Source organism: Tamandua tetradactyla, chromosome 14 (assembly GCF_023851605.1).
Source record: "Tamandua tetradactyla isolate mTamTet1 chromosome 14, mTamTet1.pri, whole genome shotgun sequence".
Taxonomy (NCBI): Eukaryota; Metazoa; Chordata; class Mammalia; order Pilosa; family Myrmecophagidae; genus Tamandua; species Tamandua tetradactyla.
Window position 1 is genome coordinate 35,786,852 of NC_135340.1, and position 21,877 is coordinate 35,808,728.

General features: G+C 40.3%; 1 protein-coding gene and 1 long non-coding RNA gene across 4 annotated transcripts in view; one reads left to right on the forward strand and one right to left on the reverse strand.

The window, feature by feature from the left end:
- The window catches only part of LOC143655820 (uncharacterized), a 33,752-nt gene extending 16,246 nt beyond the window's left edge, over positions 1-17,506 (reverse strand). Inside the window, exon 1 of one of the 2 annotated variants that reach the window (XR_013162276.1) lies at positions 17,198-17,506. This is a non-coding gene — a long non-coding RNA (uncharacterized LOC143655820). Of the gene's footprint in view, positions 1-17,036; positions 17,162-17,197 lie in introns of those variants that run through there. The other variant, XR_013162275.1, reaches the window with a different exon arrangement.
- RNASE1 (ribonuclease A family member 1, pancreatic) lies at positions 15,938-19,841 on the forward strand. Of its 2 annotated transcripts, none has more exons than XM_077127312.1 (2): positions 15,938-15,959; positions 19,123-19,841. In XM_077127312.1, the coding sequence occupies exon 2, from the start codon at positions 19,138-19,140 to the stop codon at positions 19,606-19,608; it is 471 nt and encodes a 156-aa protein (XP_076983427.1). In that variant the 5' UTR covers positions 15,938-15,959; positions 19,123-19,137; the 3' UTR covers positions 19,609-19,841. The 2 variants fall into 2 exon arrangements, with proteins under 2 accessions (XP_076983427.1, XP_076983426.1); XM_077127311.1 differs by lacking the exon at positions 15,938-15,959 and adding an exon at positions 18,242-18,363.
- Positions 19,842-21,877: the final 2,036 nt, after the last annotated feature.

Genomic DNA, 21,877 nt, shown 5'->3' on the forward strand with positions numbered 1-21,877 from the left:
GGGAGCAGAGAATGCTGCAGCATCACAAAGCAGAGAGTCCACCAGCCAGGGACTTTTGGTGATGAAGAAGGAAAATGCCTCCTGGGGAGCTTCATGAAACCAGAAGCCAGGAGAGAAAGCTAGCAGATGATGCCATGTTTGCCATGTGCCCTTCCAGCTGAGAGAGAAGCCCTGACTGTGTTCGCCACATGCCTTCTCACTTGAGAGAGAGAGACCCTGAACTTCATCGGGCTTCTTAATCAAGGTATCTTTCCCTGGATGCCTGTGACTGGACATTTCTATAGACTTGTTGTAATTGGGACATTTTCCCAGCCTTAGAACTGTAAACTTGCAACTCATTAAATTCCCCTTTTTAAAAGCCATTCTGTTCCTGGTATATTACATTCTGGCAGCTAGCAAACTAGAAAAAATGGTGAGTTCCAAGGGGCCACCTTTATACACGGTGATGTCTCCAACATCATGACTGCTAGGTAGATTGGATTACATACCCCAATTAAGACATATTCCGGATTTCAATCTGCATTCCGGTGGGTATCAACCCATTGTAAATAGCATCCCTTGAAGATTTTATTTTAGTTAAGGTCTGACAACTGAGTGAGTGTGGTCCTTAAACTAGATTACAGGAGTCCTTTATAGGCAGAAAAAATCAGACATAATGAGAAAGAAAGTCACATAGAGGAAACAAAAAGCAGAAGTCAGCAGGAACTCAGAAAAGAAAGAAGTGAGCATTGCCATATGATAGGAAAGCTAAGACACTAAGGATTACCAGCAAGCCAGGACACTATTGACCCCAGGAAGAGGTAAGCTTTCTGGCCTCTGAAACTGTGAGCCAATAAACTTCTGTTGTTTAAGCCAACCCACTCTGTGGTATTTGTAATAGCAGTTGAAGAAAACTAAGACGATTGCTTCTCCAAATGAGTCTGGAAAATCTTGTGGAAGTAATTTAAGGAAAATCGAATCACCTTTCCAGATCACTACCTGCAAACTCAAGGAAGGGACTTCAGGTACCCCTGCTAATACAGGGACAAATCAGGATCCAGATTCATATTGCTTGTGAGGAAGACTTACCTGCCCATCTCAACATTGCCCTTTCAAAGGCAAGACAAGTGCCTCCCTCAAAGTTGACTATTAGCTTAGTTTAGGAGTGGTAACTGGTTTCTCTCATATTTTCCCTCCTGCCTCTGTACTCAATCTCACTCTTTAACAACTCTAGACCATGAACCGAAAATGACAAGCTTTTCATCAGAATGAATAATGTTGGGAGAGAAATTATCTCAGAGATGGTTTTTTGGACATGTCTCAGGCCTGCATGCTTTATTATTCATTGAATAAAATATGGTATTGCAAGAAAGAGGATAGCCTTATGCATTGGAGAGAAACAGGGTAAATAGGAGAGGAAAAAAATACATCATAAAGGCACAACTGTAGTGTAGAGTAACAATTTTGGAGTAGGAAAGCTAATAATACAAATAGAAAATACTTATATAGCACTGTGTGTACTGTGCACTGTTCTAAGAGCTTTTCATTTCCTAACTTATTAAGTGACATATTATTTTATTCAAGATACTGGTATGACATAAGGATCAGTATTTTCCTGGGTGTTGCTTATTTTTCATCTTAGTCGGGAATATTTGGGGGCCATGCTGAGCTGTGGAAGATGATAAACTAAAGTATTCACTTGCAAAGACAGGCCAGGATATGATACCTGGGTGGTCTGGCCTGTTAAAAGGAAGTTGAAGGAGTCCAGAAACAATAGACTATTTCAGAAAACATTTCAGGCAGGGTTCTTAAAGCTGCAGTTACTATTTGGACTTGAGAGGAAAGTTGTGATAAACAGCCATCAGCATGGATTCAGATGGAAAACACGTTAGACTAATCTCAGCTCTTTCCTTGATAAGGTAGAGCCAGAAGTGCGGGGAATATTTTGCTCCTGTACTTGACTGAGCAAAGCATTTTATAATGCCTCTCAATACAATGGCTGCCTTCCCAACTGGCGAAACCAGATCTTGGGGCTCTGTGACACAGAACTGCCTTCTCAGGCCTGATGTGCACATCATATTTACAAATGACGTGGGTGAAGATGTGGGAGAACATGTCACATTAATTGATGGCATGATGTCAGAGAGAGGAAGTAATGAAGATGATAGGATCAAGAACCAAACTTTTGAATGCAAATGTTTTGCTAAGTATTCAAAACCAGAGATGCGAATGAGCACAGGAATTCTTGGACAAAAGTACAAGAATGGTAACTTCTCGAGAAGTACTTTTGAATACTTGGCAAAACATTTGCACTCAGAAGTTTGACTTCTGTCCCCTTAGATTTAAAAGTCCTCTGTCTGGACATTACTGCAGAAATATATTTTAAAATATGATTTATTTTATTGTGAATAAACCTTCAAATTTACCTAAAAGTTGCAAGTGAAATACTAAGAGGTTTCTTTTTCCTTAACCAATTGAAACATAAACCAAATTACAGGCCACTGCCAAATACTATAGTGTGTATGTTATACAAAGGCATCTTCTTCCTTAACTACAACACAGCCATCAAAATCAAGAAATAAACTTCAATGAAGTACTGTCTTCTAATCCTCAGGTCCCATTCAAATGTTGCTAATTGCCCCAATGGTGTGTTTTATAGAAAAAATTCCAGTACGGAATCACATGTTGTTTTAGTTGTCATGCCTCTTTATTCTTCTTCAGTCTGGAGCAATTCCTCAGTCTTTCCTTTACTTTGAAGACCTTGAAATTTTTAAAAGATTTTTTGTGTGTGTATGCACTCCTGCCTTAGGGCCTTTGCACTGGCTGTTCCTTCTGCCTGAACATTCTTCTACCTCTTCTGAATATTTGCTCAAATGTCACATTCTCACTGAAATCCGACATTTAAAACTGCAAAACGCTCTTGTACCCATTCTCCTGTAATCCCAAACTCGTTTACTCGGCTTTACTTTTCCCTATAGTCATCACCTTCTAACCTAACAAGTAAATTATTAATTATATCTATTTTTTCTTATATATCTCACCATGCTGGAATGTTTTATGTCCTATGAAGGCAGGAATCCTTGATTCACTGATATACCCTAAGCATCTAGAATGATGAGGAGGGATTTTAATACCCTTTCTGAAAATCAGCTCCTTAAAGACCCATCTCCAGCCTTTTAAAATTTTTTCCACTCTCCATCTGTCATCAAAATGGGGTATGGCATTCTCAGAACTCCAGGAGCAAATAATTTTTTAAGAAATTATTTATTTAGAGCAAATAAATCTCCACGATCTCTTCATCTATCTTGACCTTTGGACTTTCCTTTACTTTTAAAGAGTTTCATGTATTTTTAAAACATCATAGCACCCAAATATTAAAAATACCTCAAAATTCCAATCTCTCCTATAAATATTTTCTATCTGTGTTCTCTTTTGGTCTATCAATTGCTTAGTTTTAGAATTTTTATTTCTCGTAGTCACAACACTGTAAGTTCAATTTTGTGTTCTCTTTTAATTAACTTTTCTTAACACAAACAATAATTTTCTTGCTTATTTTCCAATCTCTATTATTTTTAATTTACTGGCTGTATGATCTGAAATGTTATGAAATTGATATATATTTTGTTGAGTATGACATGCCATGGATTGTAAGATGCATCATTATTTTATATACCACTATGTAGAAAAACCACACTTTCAATTAAACTATGACATGCCTTTAACTGTATATGTATTTCAATTTTGGAGATGTTAAATTCTGAAGAAATGCACATTTTAGAATAGATGAAATGCAATGGGTTGTCCTCACATTATTGTAGTTTCAGGTTGTTAATTTCAATGCCGTAAATTGCACTATAGTGAATCTCTTGTACATATTATGTTTTCCGTTTGGGAATTATTTGCCTATAAAAAATCCAGTGTTTAGAATAAGTAGGTCTTAGGGGGCACACATTTTTTACCACTTAATGTGTAATGTCACATTCTTTCAAAAACCATTTTAGTAACGTATACAGTCACCAGTGATGTGTACATGTGGCTCTCCATGGGTATGAACCAGCTGATGTAAATGGAGCTGAAGATTGTTAAAATATATCAGGTGAGGACAGGACCCAGGTGGACGTGCAACTGTCTCCACCCAACTCTGCTGCCTCTTGCAGTGGGCACCAAAGCAGCAGAGCTTCCAAAGTACCAAAGCTGCACAGAGGTCTGTGATGAAGTAGGGACAGGGGACACCTCTAACTTGCTTTGTGGTACTCTGTTAGATTTAAAAGCTGCAAGAATCATGCCCCATGTTTTATCAAGTTTTTGATGAGACAAATCCTTTGGCTTACACTTATTGCATTCTCAGTTCTAAGGATTCAAACATAAATCTGTGATGCTGAGCTGCAACAGATTTACATCAACGATGCTGTGCTGTGCTTCGTCAGAACAATTCCTTCTTCCCAAAGACTCGGGTCTTAATCTCTGTCAAGTCTGTGTTCCTGACTGCTTTCCTCAATATGAGTTATTTTCAAAGGGGCTTCTCAGTCTCAGGTACAAAATAGTGTCTTTACAGTTTGTTAGAAATATAAAAACTTTTGCTAAATGAAAAAAAAAGTGTGAATCAGACAAGCTATGATGAAGATGGTCAGCAATGAAACATAAAGACTGGGCTTCAGAGAGACAGAATTGGCAGTGGGTTTCCAGTCCTATCCATTGCAAATATCTGATCAGTCAGATTCCTACTATTGTCTAATGCCAACAAACACTTCAAATATTCAATTAACACCTTCTCTCTAATTCTATGCTCAACAAGCAATCATCTAATTAAAACTTGGCTTCTTTAGAGGGTATGTCGACGTGTATTTTAGCCACTGTAATGGTTATATCATTCCTTACATACCAAAAATTAAATTCTGGATTACGTTTGGGTGATCTATGAATTTGGCTAAACTTTTTTCTTAAAAACAAAATCATGCTTTGAATTGTCATACCCGACCACCATGGTCTGTGATACATTCACCAAGGGAAATACTATATTTACTATACCATTTTCTATATTCTCACTTTTTATATTTACTTTCCTTATCTTGTGTGGTAGTTAGATTCAGTTGTCAACTTGCCCAGGTGAATGTGCCTAGTTCTGTTGCTGTGGACATGAGCCAATGGTACATGAACCTCATCTGTTGCTAATTATATCTGCAGTCTGCTAGAAGGTGTGCCTGCTGCATTGAATGATGTTTGACTTAATTGGCTGGTGTTTAACTAAGAGAGCGCAATGTAGCACAGCCCAAGCAGCTCAGCATACCTCATCTCAGCACTTGCAGCTCAGCCCAGGCCTTTGGAGATGCAAAAGGAATCACCCCAGGGAAAGTTGCTGGAACCCAGAGGCCTGGAGAGAAGGCCAGCAGAGACCATCCTGAGCCTTCCCACGTAAAAAAGAACCTCAGTGGAAAGTTAGCTGCCTTTTCTCTGAAGAACTAACAAAATAAATCCTGTTTTATTAAAAGTCAATCCATCTCTGGTGTGTTGCATTCTGGCAGCTAGTAAACTAGAATATCTTGCTTGTTTTAAACATTAGCAATTTCCCAATAAAATGTTATTTTTATAATATAGGTCATGTTAAGTTTGTAAGTGTACGTGTTTTCATCCTGTCCTCCCTCTTAACACACTTGTTAACTGATGAATAACTATTTCAAATACAGAGCTATTTTTAATGCGATAGGAACACCCATCTCTAACTGGAATATAGGAATGACATTGATGCTCATATACACACATTCATCTTCCATTTCTAAACTCTTCTTACAATTCTTAGTTTTATATTAATCCACGTTTTCTTCCTAATTAAGCAATATCACTTACAGATAATGCAGTAGTAGATTCTTTTTAAGTTTACTATATGCTATTTTCTTTTATAGCTTATTGAATTGGTCAGGACTGGGCTTCAGAGTCTATTCACTGATAAGCCAGAAACATGATCCTCACTCCAGAGTTTGTAGATGTATGTAAAGTACTGGGAACATATTAGATGGTCAGTGGACATGTCAATTCCCTTCTCTTCTTCTTTGGGGTCTACAACACCCCAAAGTGTTTTTCACCAAGGGCTTGGGGACCATTTTGTCCCTGTAAAATAAAAAACGAAGGCTTTTGTGAGCTATGCACTTATGTCTATTTTATCTTCTACGGTTATTTTCATGTTACATTCTCAGTAATTACAGCAGTCTTTGGAAAGATCCAGTTTCTTTCAGCCTTGCTAAGAAGAACCAAGAGAGAAGTTTCTGGTTCCCTCTTAGTCAACAGGGTGGGGGATGGGGGTTCCAGGTGGGTGCAGCGCCCCCTACAGACCGGTGCCGCATCGCGGGCAAAGCTGGTCTGAGCAGGTGAAGCCTGCTGGGGCTGGAAGCTGGGGGGTGTCATGGTCACCCCTGCCCTACTCTCCCTTCCCTCCCGGCCATGGCTCCTTCCCACAGACTCTGTGTCAAGACCTTCCTCTCTCCCCCTTCCCCCATTTGTCTATTGTTCCTTCTTTTGTTTCTCCAGCTAATGTTTTCAGACTTCCCCTGTCAATCACCAGCCTCTTTCCTACCTAAATGCATGTTTCCTTTAGCGGAAAGGAGAGCCCACTGGTAAATTGGAGCTAAATAACCTGAGTTCTTCAAGAATTCCAATTCACCCCAGAAACTCTGTGTCTGAAGTGGTCAGAAACAGCTGGAACTCCACCTGGCCCTGATGTAAACAATGGGTATAAAATAAAAGATGAAAAGGAAGATAACCCTGGGAAAAGATAGTCAAAACCTTTATACTTCAAGAGAAGGGGCTTCTACACAAACTCAGGCAGATAACATGTTCCTATTCCTCCTTTAAGGAGACTTCCTAATCTCCTTAAAGAATTGGTAGGAAATATCTGTTAACTGAGTACAACTTGTAGCAATTTCATCAAAGGTGGAACCTCAGAGAATTTAACAGGGAATGTCATCAACACGACCTAGCTCTACCCACTAAGAATACAATTTCAGACACCTTTCTATTGTCTCAATGTAGGGCAATGAAAATGGAGACTGATCTAAACCATAGTTATTGCCATATTTAATTGTCCCATTGTACCTTGGATTTCTCATCTGCATTGTTGCAGGTAAACTTCAATTTAATTGGGGAAAAACTTGTTGCTGTTCTATTTGCAGAACCATATTTGATCCATGTGGGATGTACATAGTTCAATTTTAAGACCATTTTTGTATTCGATGGCAAGATTATTAGCCATATCAAGTGAGGCTTAAAGTTTCTTTTCAATTCAAGAACTCTTACAGATTAACAGTCTTGAAGTAAGAAAAATGAACTTGAATGTATTTATATTTGTCTTCTTCTTACTAGGCATGAATCATTTTCATTCTCAAAGATCTTCATGCATCTAAAACCTATTTTCAGCCTGTTCTTCCATTAACTTCTGAAGCTTTACTTCTAGTGTCAGAGTCTTGCATGACTCTGAGGCAAAGAGGTTTTCAACTGTGGCTGAGCATTCAAATTACCAAGAGAGCTCTAAAAATAGTGATTATCAGGTGCTATTCTAGACCAATTATATCAAAATCTCGGTGGTGTGATCCATGCATTGGTATTTTCAAAAAGCCTCCCAGGGGATGTAGTGAAAATTCTCACTGAGTTATAACTGGCAGTGCTGGAACAAAAACACGTCCTTCCAGACATTTGATGCTGCCTGAGCTATATCTGCTTATATAATCTCTCTGCTTCTGATAAAAACATAGACCCAAGCTCTGTATAAACTTTTACTGTATGATCCTATGTATTCTCAGCTTGTGACCTTCTTTTTCTGTGAAAAATCAGTACTCTGTTTTTGCTCTCATTGTGTATTCACCTCCAGTTAAGAAGTGGGTCCATCTAGCTCCTGATGTGGCTTCAACATTCACAAAGCTGCCTCCAGGACAGTCCTCTTGGGTCACACCATTTTTACCCATTTCTGCCAAGCCCTATCATTTTGACTAAGATGCTTTCTTTTTCTTACACAAATCCTCTTCTAGAACTCCTTGATTTTCTGCTCCACTGTGGGCAGAGCTGCTGTGTCCTGAGCACATGGCTTAATGCTTTTGAACACATAAAACAAAACACTTCAGTAGCATCTTCAGATGCTATTTATAGGATGCTTGGACCATTTGTGACCCAGCTATTTTTTCCCACCCTGATAGCTGGCCTCTGGTGAAGACACCCCTGTTCTCTCTTCTGTAAGGTAAGAAGAGGGCTATGCTGGCAGAACACCTCATCCATCTGTTCCTATTCTTTTAAGTTATACTTAGCTCTCTCACTGCTGAGTTTCTCCCCCAGGCCCAATACCATCTCTGCCTTCTGTAAAGAGGATCTAGCCCCAAGCCTAAATTGATTAAGTATGCCTGGAAACTGTAAATAGGTGCTGGTGGAAGCAGAGGGATAAACGTGTTTTCAGTCCCTTTTCTTCGCTCAGGATAGAGAGAGCAAGCAGTTTAAACACACACACACACAATTTAACGTTTAATTTTATATACATATATATATATTTAGGGGCGGGGGTATAGATGAGAACCTTCCTCTCCCTTTTACGCGTATCCGTGTTTCTGGACTAATGTATGTGAAAAAGTTACTTTCTCAGTTAAACCAAAGGCAATTGATGAATTAAAGTAAGTTTGGCTGTGAGATAGCCTTAAAAGTTTAAAGGAAATAAACCTTAAATTGCGATCTAACCTTTCTAGCTGGGAGGCAGTGAGAGGAATGTCCTTAGGAGAAGAAAATATTTTCAAAACAGATCAAAACAATATTCCAACTGGGAGCGACCTCAGTGACCATCTTTCCTCACTCTTTCATCTTGCAGAAAAGAATGCAAAGGCCAAGAGAGATCAAGGACTTGGCATCCAGCTGCGGTAAGACCTACTGACAAAAACATCCTGGCCCAGCTTGTGGAGGGGGCAGAGCTGCCCATGATGTCCAGCTTCCTCCTGAAACCTGTGTGTCCTGAGTGGGGAGGCCCTCTCCTGCTCTGTCTACACAGTTGTGGCCCTGCTGACATCTACTATTCTAACTCATCTATTAGAGATCAAAGAGGTTAAAAGAAAAGGAAAAAAAGAGGAAGCAAAGTGGGGCAGAACCAGAAAGGCTGAGAGGGATAAAGAAGTTGCCTTCTTGGAGAACAGAGAACAATAACCCTATTCATGGGGAAGGAACTCTGCCTTGGATCAGATTGGAATGTGGAAAGGCAAACAGGAGGACTCTTTATTTCAAAACTCAAAGTTTGTCAGACCGTGGACAGGAGAAGGCTGGAATTAGTGACCCTATAAAAGGCTACCTTAAGAAGATGTAACACCTACCAGATGAAATGGAACTCTCTTCACGACGATATGCCCGTGTAGATTTCCTTTTCCACATGGTTTGTTTCTTGACAATATCCCACCTGTGGAAAAACACCCTGTTGTACTTATTATAACGGCCCTCATGGTCAACACAAGAAGGAAAACAGGAGATGGAAGATGTGTGGCAGAAGTTACATCTAAGCAAATGACTCTTCTCAAGACCTTTCTTCCTTATGGAGCCAGAGTGTGAGGCCTTTTCAAAAAGAGGGAGGGATACTTCTTAAAGTAGTTGCTCTCCTGGGAGCCTCTTTCTTTTAAAGAGACACCCCTTCCTCCACCGTCCCCAGTGGAATCAACAAATGTGCCCAGGGACTGGAGACCTGAGACCCTCAACCCTCTTATCCCCTTTCTGCCTTATCTCCCCTCACTCCAGCTGCTCCAATGGGAATGTCCCTATTGTACGTCATGGTAGGTCCCCAATTCCTCTAACTTCATGTGCAGCCTCAGCATCAAAGCCCCCTCTTCCTTTTCCCACTGGGAAGGGCTGTAGGAGAACTCTGGGCACATCCAGAGTTGGAAGAAGAGGAGATAAATTTCATAATGAGAGATGCAATCCTTTGGGCACATACGGGAGGCAGGCTCCCCACCACACCAGGTATGCTCAAATAATGAGAATGCTGCCTTGGAAGGGAGCTGGATGCTGGCTTTTGCCTTTGCTACCAAGGCATTGTCTGACCTTGCCCTGGTCCTCAGTCTCCCCATGTGTATAATGGGAAGATTTGAAGAAGGTCCCTTCCATTGTTTGTTGTTCCTCCATTCCTTAAGTTCAAAGGTAAGTGTCTACATCTTTTACATATGGAAGTTCAAAGTCTTTTGAATGGCATTGAAGGTTCCTCTACTCTGACTTAAATTTTCTTTTTTCTATGTCACAACCTCACCCCCACCCCCACATTGTCCCAGCAACATGGAGAATATGTGTGTTTCAAAACACACAGTGGTTTTCCATTTGTCTCTATTTCTCTTTATGTACTTTATTCTGTCTGAATTGCCCTTTACCCATCTCAAATGAAAAAACCTTACTTATCTTTTAAAAATTCTTCCCAATGTAATCACTGCACTTCCCTCATCTCCTCCTCTCTATCCCTTTCCTCCTATTCCTTCCTAATAAATCGGTCCTTGCCTCTACTGTAGCACTTAGTGTCTGGTTTGTATAACAATTCTATGGGTTGCTCCTGGTAAGCACAATTCTCAGCATGTAGAGGGTCTTCTACAAAATCATTGGTTTAATCACATGGCACTTCTCAAGAGAAAGACTAGGTCAAGACTGCAACTGCAGTGAAGGCTGCAGATTCCTGGCTTTCAGCTCCCTCAGGGCCCTGCTTTCCTCTCTTACCAACTGTTTTCTTTCACATAGACGTGGTCAATAATTAATACTGCCATGATAAGTTATCAGAGGAGCTGGGGCAAGTGGGCTGTCCTTTAGGTAGAGATGGGAAACACTGGTGTCTGCTCTAGACTTGAATGATGGGGAGACAGGGAAGGTTCTTCTAGAATGGATGAAACTGATACTGATCAAACATGGGGTTCTCTACCCAAGCACAGAAAGGTGAATCTATGACACCAAAGTTTCAAAAGTGAGAATATTGTTATGCTATTTAGTTTATCGCTAAATAAATTTTAAGCCTCTCAGCTTAAAATATGTCTCCCCAGTCTAAGAAGCTTAGGGTTTTTAAGGATTCAAACAAGTGGAGGCAGAGTTGTTACCATTTCAATCATAATTATGAATAACTATAGTACCGTGTAAAGGGGTGGAACTAAGCTAGGACTAAATCAAAATAACCATTACAATAGCAAGTACATTTCCAAAATTAGGGCTACAAAATCAAGAGACCACCAAATCCAGGCTAAAGGGAATGAAGTCTTCTTTAATCAGGAGCCACAGACTCCCAAGTCTCTATCTTTCTGCAGACACCTTGGGTAAATACTTGGGCAATATCTGACCTCCATTTAAGAAGATCCAGGGCTAGGACTTAGGGTGGGAAAGGACATATTGAGAATGCCTATTCTCTGTCCTTGGGGTTGAGAAAAGCTGGGATGGTGCCAGGAGAGATGAATGGAGGTGCCAAGGGAAGCAGGGGCTGGAGACTGGGGCCGTCTCTGTGTTCTGAAGGCCAGACTATTGACTACACCTGGCGGTCTCACCAGGCACGTTGGGGCCATGCTCTGGGAAAGTGCAATCTGGGCCTCAGTGACCTCACACAAGACTCAGATGTCAGGAACACTTTTTCTCCCAGTTTTTGCTGTTGAGTGCATGGCGGTGGAGGTCATGGACAGAGGGAAAATCTTACAAAGCAGTAATATTCTAAAGGAATGATAAACTGCACTGCCCAGAAAGCTTTTTGCTTTTTTTTTCGCCTTTTTATAATTGATCTATCATGTGAGGTGAAATGTTGCTTCCTGGGTAGGAGGCTGAAATGGGACAGTTTTGAATAAAAAGGTACAGCTTTGATATCAGACAAAAGCGGTGGGTTCTCTGCTTGATGCACATAACAGCCAATCCATAACACCGGGGTTTCAAAGAGAGCAAGAGTTTAATGCTATGTGCAAAGGAGGAGAGAAAATGGCCTATTGGTTCAAAAATCTGTCTCCCTGAGTCTAAGGAGCTTAGGGTTTTTATGGGTTCAAACAAGGGGGGTTGGAGTTGTGACCATTACAATAGTAAGTATACACAAGGCTGAAACTAGGCTTTAGAAACCATTACAATAGTAAGTATAAACAGGGATAGGACTAGACTAGAATAACATTATGATAAGAAACTATAAACAAAGGTTAGACTAATTGATTTTCAGTAATTTCAGGTATTAACTTCTGCTTATTCTGCAATATAGAACATAAAATATCTATATAATGATTTCATAATCATAATCATTTGCTAATTCTTAATTTCTCAGGACAATTCCTCCCTTATATTTTTGTCCATTCCTCAATCTTGAGAGATATCTGGGCAAAGCAGTCCTAACTTCTTCATGCTGAAAAGGAATATCATCTTTATGGGGTAGAGGAATGAAACTGGTTGTTGTTCTTGAAGAGACTGGTACCTCTGGGTTTCAGAGCTTAACTGGCATAGGAACAATCTGGAGACTTTAAGTCTCTGAAAAATAAACTTACTAAGTAAATTGAGTAAATAACCTTTTGTAGATTTCAGATAGAACCCTGTTGCTTGGAGAATGACATACTGTGGCATTTTGTAGTATCTGGCTACACCGACAGAAGAGCAACATCCAAAATGACTTCTTGACTCTATTTGAAATCTCATAGCTACTGAAATTTTGTTTTATTTCATTTCCCACTTTTGGTCAACCAATCCCATGATGCCAGGGCTGGGCTCATCCCTGGGAGTCATGTCCCACATTGCTAGGGGGTCTTATACCCTGGGAAGTCATGTCCCATGTAGTGGGGAAGGTAATGAGTTTATTTGCAGAGTTTGGCTTAGAGAGAAAGAGAGAGAGAGACCACATCTGAGAAACAAAAGTGTTTCTCTGAGGGTGACTCTTAGGATTCTTAGTCTTAGTTACAAGTAGGCTTAGCTTTGCCATTACAAAAATAAGTTTCATTAGGGCAAACCTCAATATCTGGGGCTTGGCTTATTAAATTGGGAGCTCTTTTTGCTTAAAAGAATAGCAGGAATTCCTTAGGTAGGGAAATTTAATACTTTCTTCCCCCAGTTCCTCAAGGGATCTTGGAAATACTTCTTCATTTTATGCCCCCAAAATCCTGAAATGCATCAGGGTATTACATCAATTGTACAGAATACTAAGATCTCATTCCCTAGTCTAAGTTCTCTGGCACATAAATCTGAATTAAGTTGTTTAAATGAACTTGCCAGAAAGGTTAAATTAGATGGTGCACCACAGAAAATTTAAGTTTTGAACAAAATTAATATCTCTTCCTTTGGTCTCACACAGAATTTAAGGTCTTAAATATATAGACAAAATCATCTTTTACCCTGCATTATGATTTACCTTAGTCCTAACCAGATCAGCTTCATTCATATCTTTAATTGAAGTCTGATCTTTTTTCAGTTTCTTCAACAGTTACTGTATGAAGTAATGCTAACTTTCAGAGCTGGAGAACTCAGATACCCAATGTTTCTGGGAACTACCAGGTTATATATAAGGAGAAAGCATCTCAGAATATAGAAATAACAGTTAAAACTCAGGAATGTGAGTGCTGTAAGAACTTACTATCTAGGTCCTAATTTTCTTATAAGCATTTTCTAAATAAAGCTATTTTCAGAAATAAAAATATTTGACAGTTGATTTATATTGCAGTCATCAACCACAAACCATAGCAGAAGTTTTTTCCTGTATTACCTTTACACATTTACCAGGGTTATGTTAATTAACAGGTAAAACATAATTTGCATTTGCCTTGCTTCTCTTTTAAAGTGCTTTTTTAAGAGACAATGTCTTTAGAAATCTTATGCAATCTCTAGATATGTAACTAGCATCTTGCTGATACAAATTTAGCTAACAAAAAAATAGAAAATCCCTTTTACTTATTGAAATACCTCCTAAATACTTCCTATGTGATATCACCTCACTTTTAGGTGAAAAAAAAAGCAAAAAACAAAAGCAAATCCTTTGCAACAGTTTGAAATAAAACGCATCCTGTAAGATTTGACTTTGAGAGGGCAAAATGTCAAAACTCATCAGGGTGAACACTATGCTAAACAGGAAACTGGATTACTGTGAAACAATATTTGGTTCCTTATTCAACCAGACTGAAAATAAAAAGTCTCCTAAAACAATGATATGGTCAACATAAGTGTCAACATGGACATTATTCTGACATGACATAAAATCTTTGTCTTCTAGACAGAATACTCAGATGATTAAGAAAAACTTTATAACTTTTCATAACCCTTCTACAACTTTCCATTTCCATTCAGGTTTTGTCTTAACACATGAAAACCAGCCTTTTACAAACCTGCACTCCCTTAGACAAGCTTATCAAATTTAATCAGTGTTGACTACAACAAACAAAATTCACTTCCACAAACTTCCACAACTTTCCATATACATCCAGGCTTCGTCCTACACATTCTCAAGGACAAAACTGCACCCCTTTCTTTAACTAAACACATCCTGTATACTTTACAAGCTTACACTCCTTAAGTTGCCAGAAAGATCTTTGATGCTGTCTTTAAATATCTTACAAAACATAGTCATTTTTAAAATGGTTTGTCAAACTAATAATTTCATTTCACCAAATACAAACTTGCATTTTTTACCATCTTAAAGATCTAATAGATATAATGCTCCTTTTTCTATTAGAGATAAAAATAATAATAACCTCTTTACTTTCATAATATTCTAAAACTATGAGCAACCTTGAACGCATGAGATGCTGAAAAATATAAAACAGTTGTTTAATTTGTCCCAAGCATAAATCCAGGAAACTTTTTCTTAGTTTCAAGGACATTTTCTCTTCTTTACTGAAATTTGGTAGCTAGATCTTATTCAATGATCCCTATTCCAAGGTGATTTATATTTTAATAAAAAATTATTTACTGCTGTAAGCCATTGCGAAGTTACTATTAGAAAAAATTATTTTAAATTGGGGAATTCTCTCAGAGCATGGCCTATTCCGCATTTCCTCTCCAGCCTGGTAGAAAGAAATCTAAACCAAGTCCGTCCTCCCCTCCTCTTTCTGCCCCAACAAGGGTTAGGCTGGTTAGGCTCTGGGGTCAGGGTTAGGTGAGAAAGAAAGAATGAGACCTGGTTTCCAAAGTTTTAAATGAAGGTGATGGGATTTAAGACCCCTAAAATAGCCTTAGTGTTGATGAGAGTTCCTTTGCCCTTCTTTTAATTGCTTCCAATTATTGTATGTACTTCATCTAAAGCCATGACCCAGATTTTTGGAAAAGTTTTTGCCTTTTCCAGAAGCTACCCTATGCTGTTTTAGGGAAATTCTAGGGGCGGTTTCTTCCATAATGTCTAATCTAATTCTAGTGATTAGAGGTCCTAAGGCCTTGAACCCTGGTACCTAGAGGGTTTTTCTATTTTCTTTTCTTCCCTTTTTCTTCTTTTTCCTTTCTGGGACTCCAGGAATACAAATTTATACACACACACACACACACACACACACACACACACACACGCACGCTTATTTATTCTTAAGCAATTCAAATAGAGCTCTCAAGAAATTTTGTTTGGCAATTTGGTATTACCATCTGGAGGTAGGAAAATATACATTGCATAAATAGAAAATTAAGACAGAAAAAAACAGAAACATAGAAATATAAACCTATAATTTGAACTCTATTTTTTCATCCATTTCTGGTATGCTTGCATTTTATAAGTCTTCCTGGGCTTCCCTGTTGTTGTATTCCCATAGGCACTTGCTGGAAGGGTAGAAGTTTTGCCAGTGGCTCTGCTCCTGGTTTTAAAGAGGAACTCTGGCCAAACTGAGTACAGGTATGAAAGGGGGGACCGTTTCTATCTCAGGATCTTTTTCCTTTGTTAAGGAGGGACACAGAGGAGGAGGAGGAGGAAGTAGGGGAGCTTCCTTCTTTCTCGATCTATTGGTCCTTTGGATGCAGGGTGCAGGTGAAGCAGCTGAAGGAGGTTAATAAAGGTGCTACAGGATACTCCGAATTTGAATCAGGTAGGACATTTTTCTTTTTTCTCCATTAATCTTTACAGGTAAAATTTTATATTTTCTCATCAACACTGATGGCTGGGAGAGACAAATAAAGGATTGGACATATATCATCTTATCCCATATCTGCTCTTTTTCAGCACGACCCTAACTTTAATACAGTATTCTTTTCTGTAGAATCATTCTCAGGCCACTTCTCTACTGATTCTAAATCATAGAGGCCAGACTGTGTTACAGAAATAAACTAATCCTTATTTTTTCATAGGTGCATAACTAAAATTTTTCCAAATTTCCAAAACAGCCCAAAGGGCTACATTTAGGAATGCTATTAGAATTAAAATTTCCCATTCTAAAGAATTCCATAAACAGTAATCAACCGGGAACACTTGAACAATCAAATGCAATAACAAACCAACTAAAAATTCAAAAGATGCAATGTTACATATGTATTTAAGTAACACACCAATTAATAAGTAAGCCAACACTCCAATTAACAATTAAACAGGACTTAAACTCATTATATCTTATTATATCTAAGTAACACACCAATTAACAGTTAAACAAGTTTAAACACTTACTAAATTTCAATAAGTACCAATTAATTTATTGGATTACTTCTTTCCCAGGAGTGTACGCAACATAAAAACTTAGGTCAGAGCTATGAACTCCATACAGAATGACAGCGAAAACAGAAAAGGAGCTCAGAGCAAAGGGGAATCATTCTAGAAGTGGGACCCAGAATCTTAAAATCCAGGTCCAGGGTACTTAAACCTCTGTGCTAACTTTTTGATCCACTTTTACCTTGGTAACCCACTTACCCAGTCAGTGAATACCAGTTTGTGCTGAATTACTTATTTTCCAGGAGTATACTCAACAGACAGACTCAGGCCTTGAGCCTATACAGACGAACACAGTTCAGGGCCTTGAAGCCAATACTGAATGGTTCCCAGAAAACAGAAGAGTGTAGAGGTCAGAGCAGGGGGTCGTAGTGGGAACAGGGCCTTAGATCTCAAGCCCAGGCCCGGGGAACATGAACCACCATTCTAACTTCCCAATCCACTTCTGCCTTGATGACCCACTCACCCAGTCAGATGTCTGGACTTGAAATTGGAACTGTTTCTCTCTTTGAAGCTTTTTAAGGCATTGAGGGTCTGGAGTGCCAGAAGAATAGAGAAAAACCTGGTTATCGAGCCTCCAGACTACAAGGTGTCTAGAGGCCACAAGCAGCTTGATTACTTATTTACCTGTCCTGCCAGGGTTCCAGAACTTCAGGTGGTGAACTCCTTCTTAGGAATCTTTGCCCTTCTTGGGTGGCCAAATTGATACCAGGCAAAAGCTGTGGGTTCTGTGCTTGATACATGTAACAGTCAATCCATGACACCAGGGTTTCAAAGAGAAAGAATTTAATGCTATGCATGAAACAGGAGAGAAGATGGCCTATTGGCTCAAAAATCTGTCTTTGTAAGTCTAAGGAGTTCAGGGTTTTTATAAAACATGGGGGGTTGGAGTTGTGACCATTACAGTAGTAAGTATGCATAAGCCTGAGACTAGGCTATAGTTGTCATTAAAATAGGGAGTATAAACAGGCTAGAATAATCACTACAATAGTACCTATAAATAGAGCTGAGAGCAGGCTATAATAAGCATTACAATAGAAAGTATAACCATTACAATAGTAGGTATAGAAGGTTGACACCAGCTAGAACAACCAATACAATAGAAAGTATAAACAGGGGTTATTAGAGTAGTTGATTTTCAGTAATTTCAGATATCAACTTCTGCCTTTTCTATAATATAGAAAGAAAAATAACTATATGATGGTACAGTAATCATAATCATTTAATTCTTAATTTCTTGGTTGCAGCTTTTGACAGGCTTTACTGGCTACACTGTTTCCTAAGAGATAGTGCCATAAGATCGTAAAACCTCCCACATTACTGCAATCTAAATTGACCTTTGACTCCCTGGAGTTACCTACAAATAGTCCAGGACCTCTACCCTGAAAAAGGAATCAGCGCCCTTTGTTAACCTCTAAAGGCTATTTGGGGAAAATAATTCCCACAGTGTTAATGAGGGTTTTGCTATGGTGCCTGAGCTATGAGCCCTGGTAGCCAGTGGCTGTCTCTGCTCTTCCTTGTGAACCAGCAAACATTTAAGTTTCACTTGGCTCCCTCACAGGCAAACACTCATTCTTTCCCCAGCAACCCTGGGAAGGGGGTGGACTGGTGACTGCTGCCCACCACCCACCCCCAGCCCTTCCTCAGTCCTTGTTTCTCTCTGACTTCAAGATGCTCCTCCTACTTTTCTCTTCTTGGAAGCCAAGCCCCTTTGCAATCTTATAAGTGTCCACACACCGGGACTGAGTGACTTCAGAAACTGTCCTTCTTTCTGCTCTCTTCTGGAGACCCAGGTAAAGTGCCCAGGAGCTTGTCTCAGGAGCTACTTTTGCTTGAGGGTTGGAGTGAAGGAAACCAGGGTGGATATGACTAGGATAGAGAAAGTTTGGGCCAGGCAAACATCACCCAGGGATGGAAAATTTGGGAGTATCCAGTCTGCAGAGAATCTGTGGAGCTGGAGAAGGGGGAGTCCCCAAGTCAGGGTTGGGAGGGTGGGTGCATAGGAGCATCTCTCTTTGGATTACAGTGAAATCCCTTTATGATGCCAATGTCAGGCACTGAGCTGAACTTCCCTTGTGCTGTAGGACAACAAGGCAATGTCAGCCATGATCCTGGATGTCATGCTGGTACCTCCTGGATACATTTTGGCTCATGGTTTAATTACAAATTATCTTCTAATGAGCAGTTAAGAACTGGTGCAACCATTCGTTTTTCAAATGTATTTTAGGTTAAAGAAACTCAAGTATCTAACGACAGGACTGCTAGGATTTCAGGTCACTCCCTAATTTTTGTTTGTTCTGTAAAGTAGTATCAGGTTTAGGCAACTCACCTAGAGGGATGGGAGGACTTTCTAGCAAGTGGGAGTAAAATGCTCTTGGAGAGAGTCGTGTGTGAGTGTCTCATTATTTGGTTAATTTTTCAGGAAGAGGGCTTGAAACTGGCTGAACTGAAAGGGAGACTGAAGCCAGAGCAGCCACTGGTGGGAGCTGGGGGTTCTGTTTCTAAGGGGATGCATTTTCATCTCATTCCCTTTCCTTTATAAACTCCTCCAGACTAGCAAGGCTACCATGGCTCTAGAGAAGTCCCTTGTCCTGTTCCCACTGCTAGTCCTGGTGCTGCTGGTGCTAGGGATTGCCCAGCCTTCCCTGAGTAAGGAGTCCCCAGCCATGAAGTTCCAGCGGCAGCACATGGACTCAGGTAGCTCGCCCAACAGTGACTCCAACTACTGCAACCAAATGATGAAGCACCGGAATATGACGCAGGGAAGGTGCAAACCAGTAAACACCTTTGTGCACGAGCCCCTGCTAGATGTCCAGGCTGTCTGCCTCCAGAGAAATGTTGTTTGTAAGAACGGGCAGCATAACTGCTACCAGAGTGACTCCAGCATGCACATCACAGACTGCCGCCAAACCAGTGGCTCCAAGTACCCCAACTGCTTGTACCGGACCAGCAAAATGAATAGAGCCATCATCATAGCCTGTGAGGGGAATCCATATGTGCCTGTCCACTTTGATGCTTCCGTGGAGGTTTCTACGTGAGGCCAGAGTGGAGAAATGGCCCCACCACCTCATCATTACAGCATCTGCTTTGCCTCTCTTCCTTCCTTACCCGGAGAAAAATAATTCAAATTCGGACTCTGCCCCAATACACGTGTGCTTCCGCATTCTGAAACTTGCCTCTTGGTGGATTTTGGGTTGAGGTGTGGGTTGTAAAGTGGGCCTTATAAATTAACCCCTTCACAGTTTCTCTCAATAAAACACAATTGCAACTATCTGGATTCCTGAAAATTTCCCTATCCAGGTACTGTTTCTGTGATTGTATTCCTGTGAGGGGTAGGGACTATAAATTTGAGTCTTTGGACTCTTGGTTTTTAATGACCTGAGGTGGTAACTTTCCTGACTATGACATAGATTCCTTGATTCCAAGTATAAAGCTGTTAAGTAGGGGCATTTTAGATTTAAAGGAAAGAACGGGTGAAAATGGTCAAGGACTTATCATCATGGGTGGATTGACTATGAGACGCTGGCATGGAGGGAAGGCCAGCTTGGCCTCAGGAAGACTCTGGTCAGCCTCGGGATAGGGAGGATCCTACATTTTCATCTTCCTGTTTCTGAGTGAGCTGTAACTGAATCAGAAAAAATGGGCTTTTTGGCTCTGTCTCACTTAGAAATTCAGAATCCTAAATTTTACAGCTAGAAAGGACATTAGAAATCATCTAATTGAGGCATAGCAAGTAGATTTCCAATTGAGCTGATGCTGATTAATTGTAAGTCCAGCCTAGAATGCTAGAGAAAATATTCTAAATACTGATGTAATTGAGCAATAGCCTCTATGAAGGCACAAAGACGGGAAAGGGTGAATGTGCCACAGATTTGCCAACCCTGATCTAACACAATGCCCATGTTTTACACAGGCGCCACCTGGATCTCGGAAAGGTAAGTTACTTGCTTTTGGCAGTTGGCTAGTTAGCGGCCCAGCTGGGGCTTGAACCTAGGTCCCCTGACTTTCCATTCACTGTGTTCTCTGCTGCGAAAGTAGAACTCAAGAAGAAAATGTCCATCTGCCTCCTTCACTAAGTGCTGTGGAGTCGTGGCTCTCTGCCTGAGCTCACTCACACTTTCTCACACTCACACTCTCTCAGAGGTTCCCAATATACCTGACCTGTGACTCAGCTCAGTTCCTAGCTACACTTCTTTGTAGCCAATGGACTACAAACTCCTACAATAGGAATAAACTCAGGATGTCTTTCACCACTTAATCATTTCATTTGACCTCCTGTTATCAACTGCCTCTGACTCTAGAAGAGGCCACAGAATCAGAGAAAGACTCTACTTCCATCCAGTTTGTCCAGTTCTGTCATTGTATTTCTATGCCACATTTACAGATGTTGGGAAGTGACTGTGATTTTCTTAGGTAAAGTGAATCTTTAGCCTTGGGGGTTTCAGTTTAAGGAAGGGGATCTGTGGTTGAGAGGGTACCCAATATCTGTGGTCGTGGAGATCTGTGTAATGGGGATTATCTGTGGATTTTTGAATTAGTTAAATTGAATTTTAAATCTGGGCCCAAGTGGAGGTCAGATATGACATAATGGGAACCGGAGGCCATCATGCATGAGAAAAGATAGTTTGTTACTTATGGGTTTCTGAGAGAGGGTGCCCTGAGGGGTTGACGGGATGCACAATCAGTCCTGGTGTGCAGGTGGGGAATACACAAGGAGAATGAGAGGAACTGGTGGGCTTGTGCCCTTACTGCATTAGTCGATTTCCCGCCGGAGTTAGGGAGAGGTCAGTATAAAGCAAACACACATGAAAGAGAAAAGGAAACAGGCATCTGAGGGTGACGGGTATGGTTAACTTATCGTTGGGACCAGGAGTGGTTTCTGGGTGAGGAGTATGGGTGGTGGCCCCAGACATGGGTTTGGGCTCTGGAGAAGTTTATTCCCCAGGTCTGGAAAGCTGCTTATTAACTAGGCCAAGCGTTAATGTTGAGGCAAGTGGCTTAGCCAAAGTAAGATGGTTGTTGAGGCAGGACCCAAAAATGTTTATAGTTATGGCACTGTGGTAATGGGGATCTGAGTCCTAAACAGGAAGTGAAGATGGAGGAGAAAAAGGAAACCTCAAGTTTCTAAGTGTATCTCCTTTAGACAAAATTTTCTTATGTTCATCTCACTCTTGTTCCCAGACCTAAAGCTCCTGCGAGTGCCATGGAACACTTTAGTGGAGTTCTCAAAAAAGTTTACTTGGAGTTTAGCTGTGCTGGTGTCTGTAGCTGTTCACCAGCTCTGGCTTCCAGCTCCCCACACCTTCC

What these genes read in the sequence shown, in the direction of transcription:
- RNASE1 (XM_077127312.1), top strand. Translation starts at nt 19,138, where the DNA reads ATGGCTCTAGAGAAGTCCCTTGTCCTGTTCCCACTGCTAGTCCTGGTG.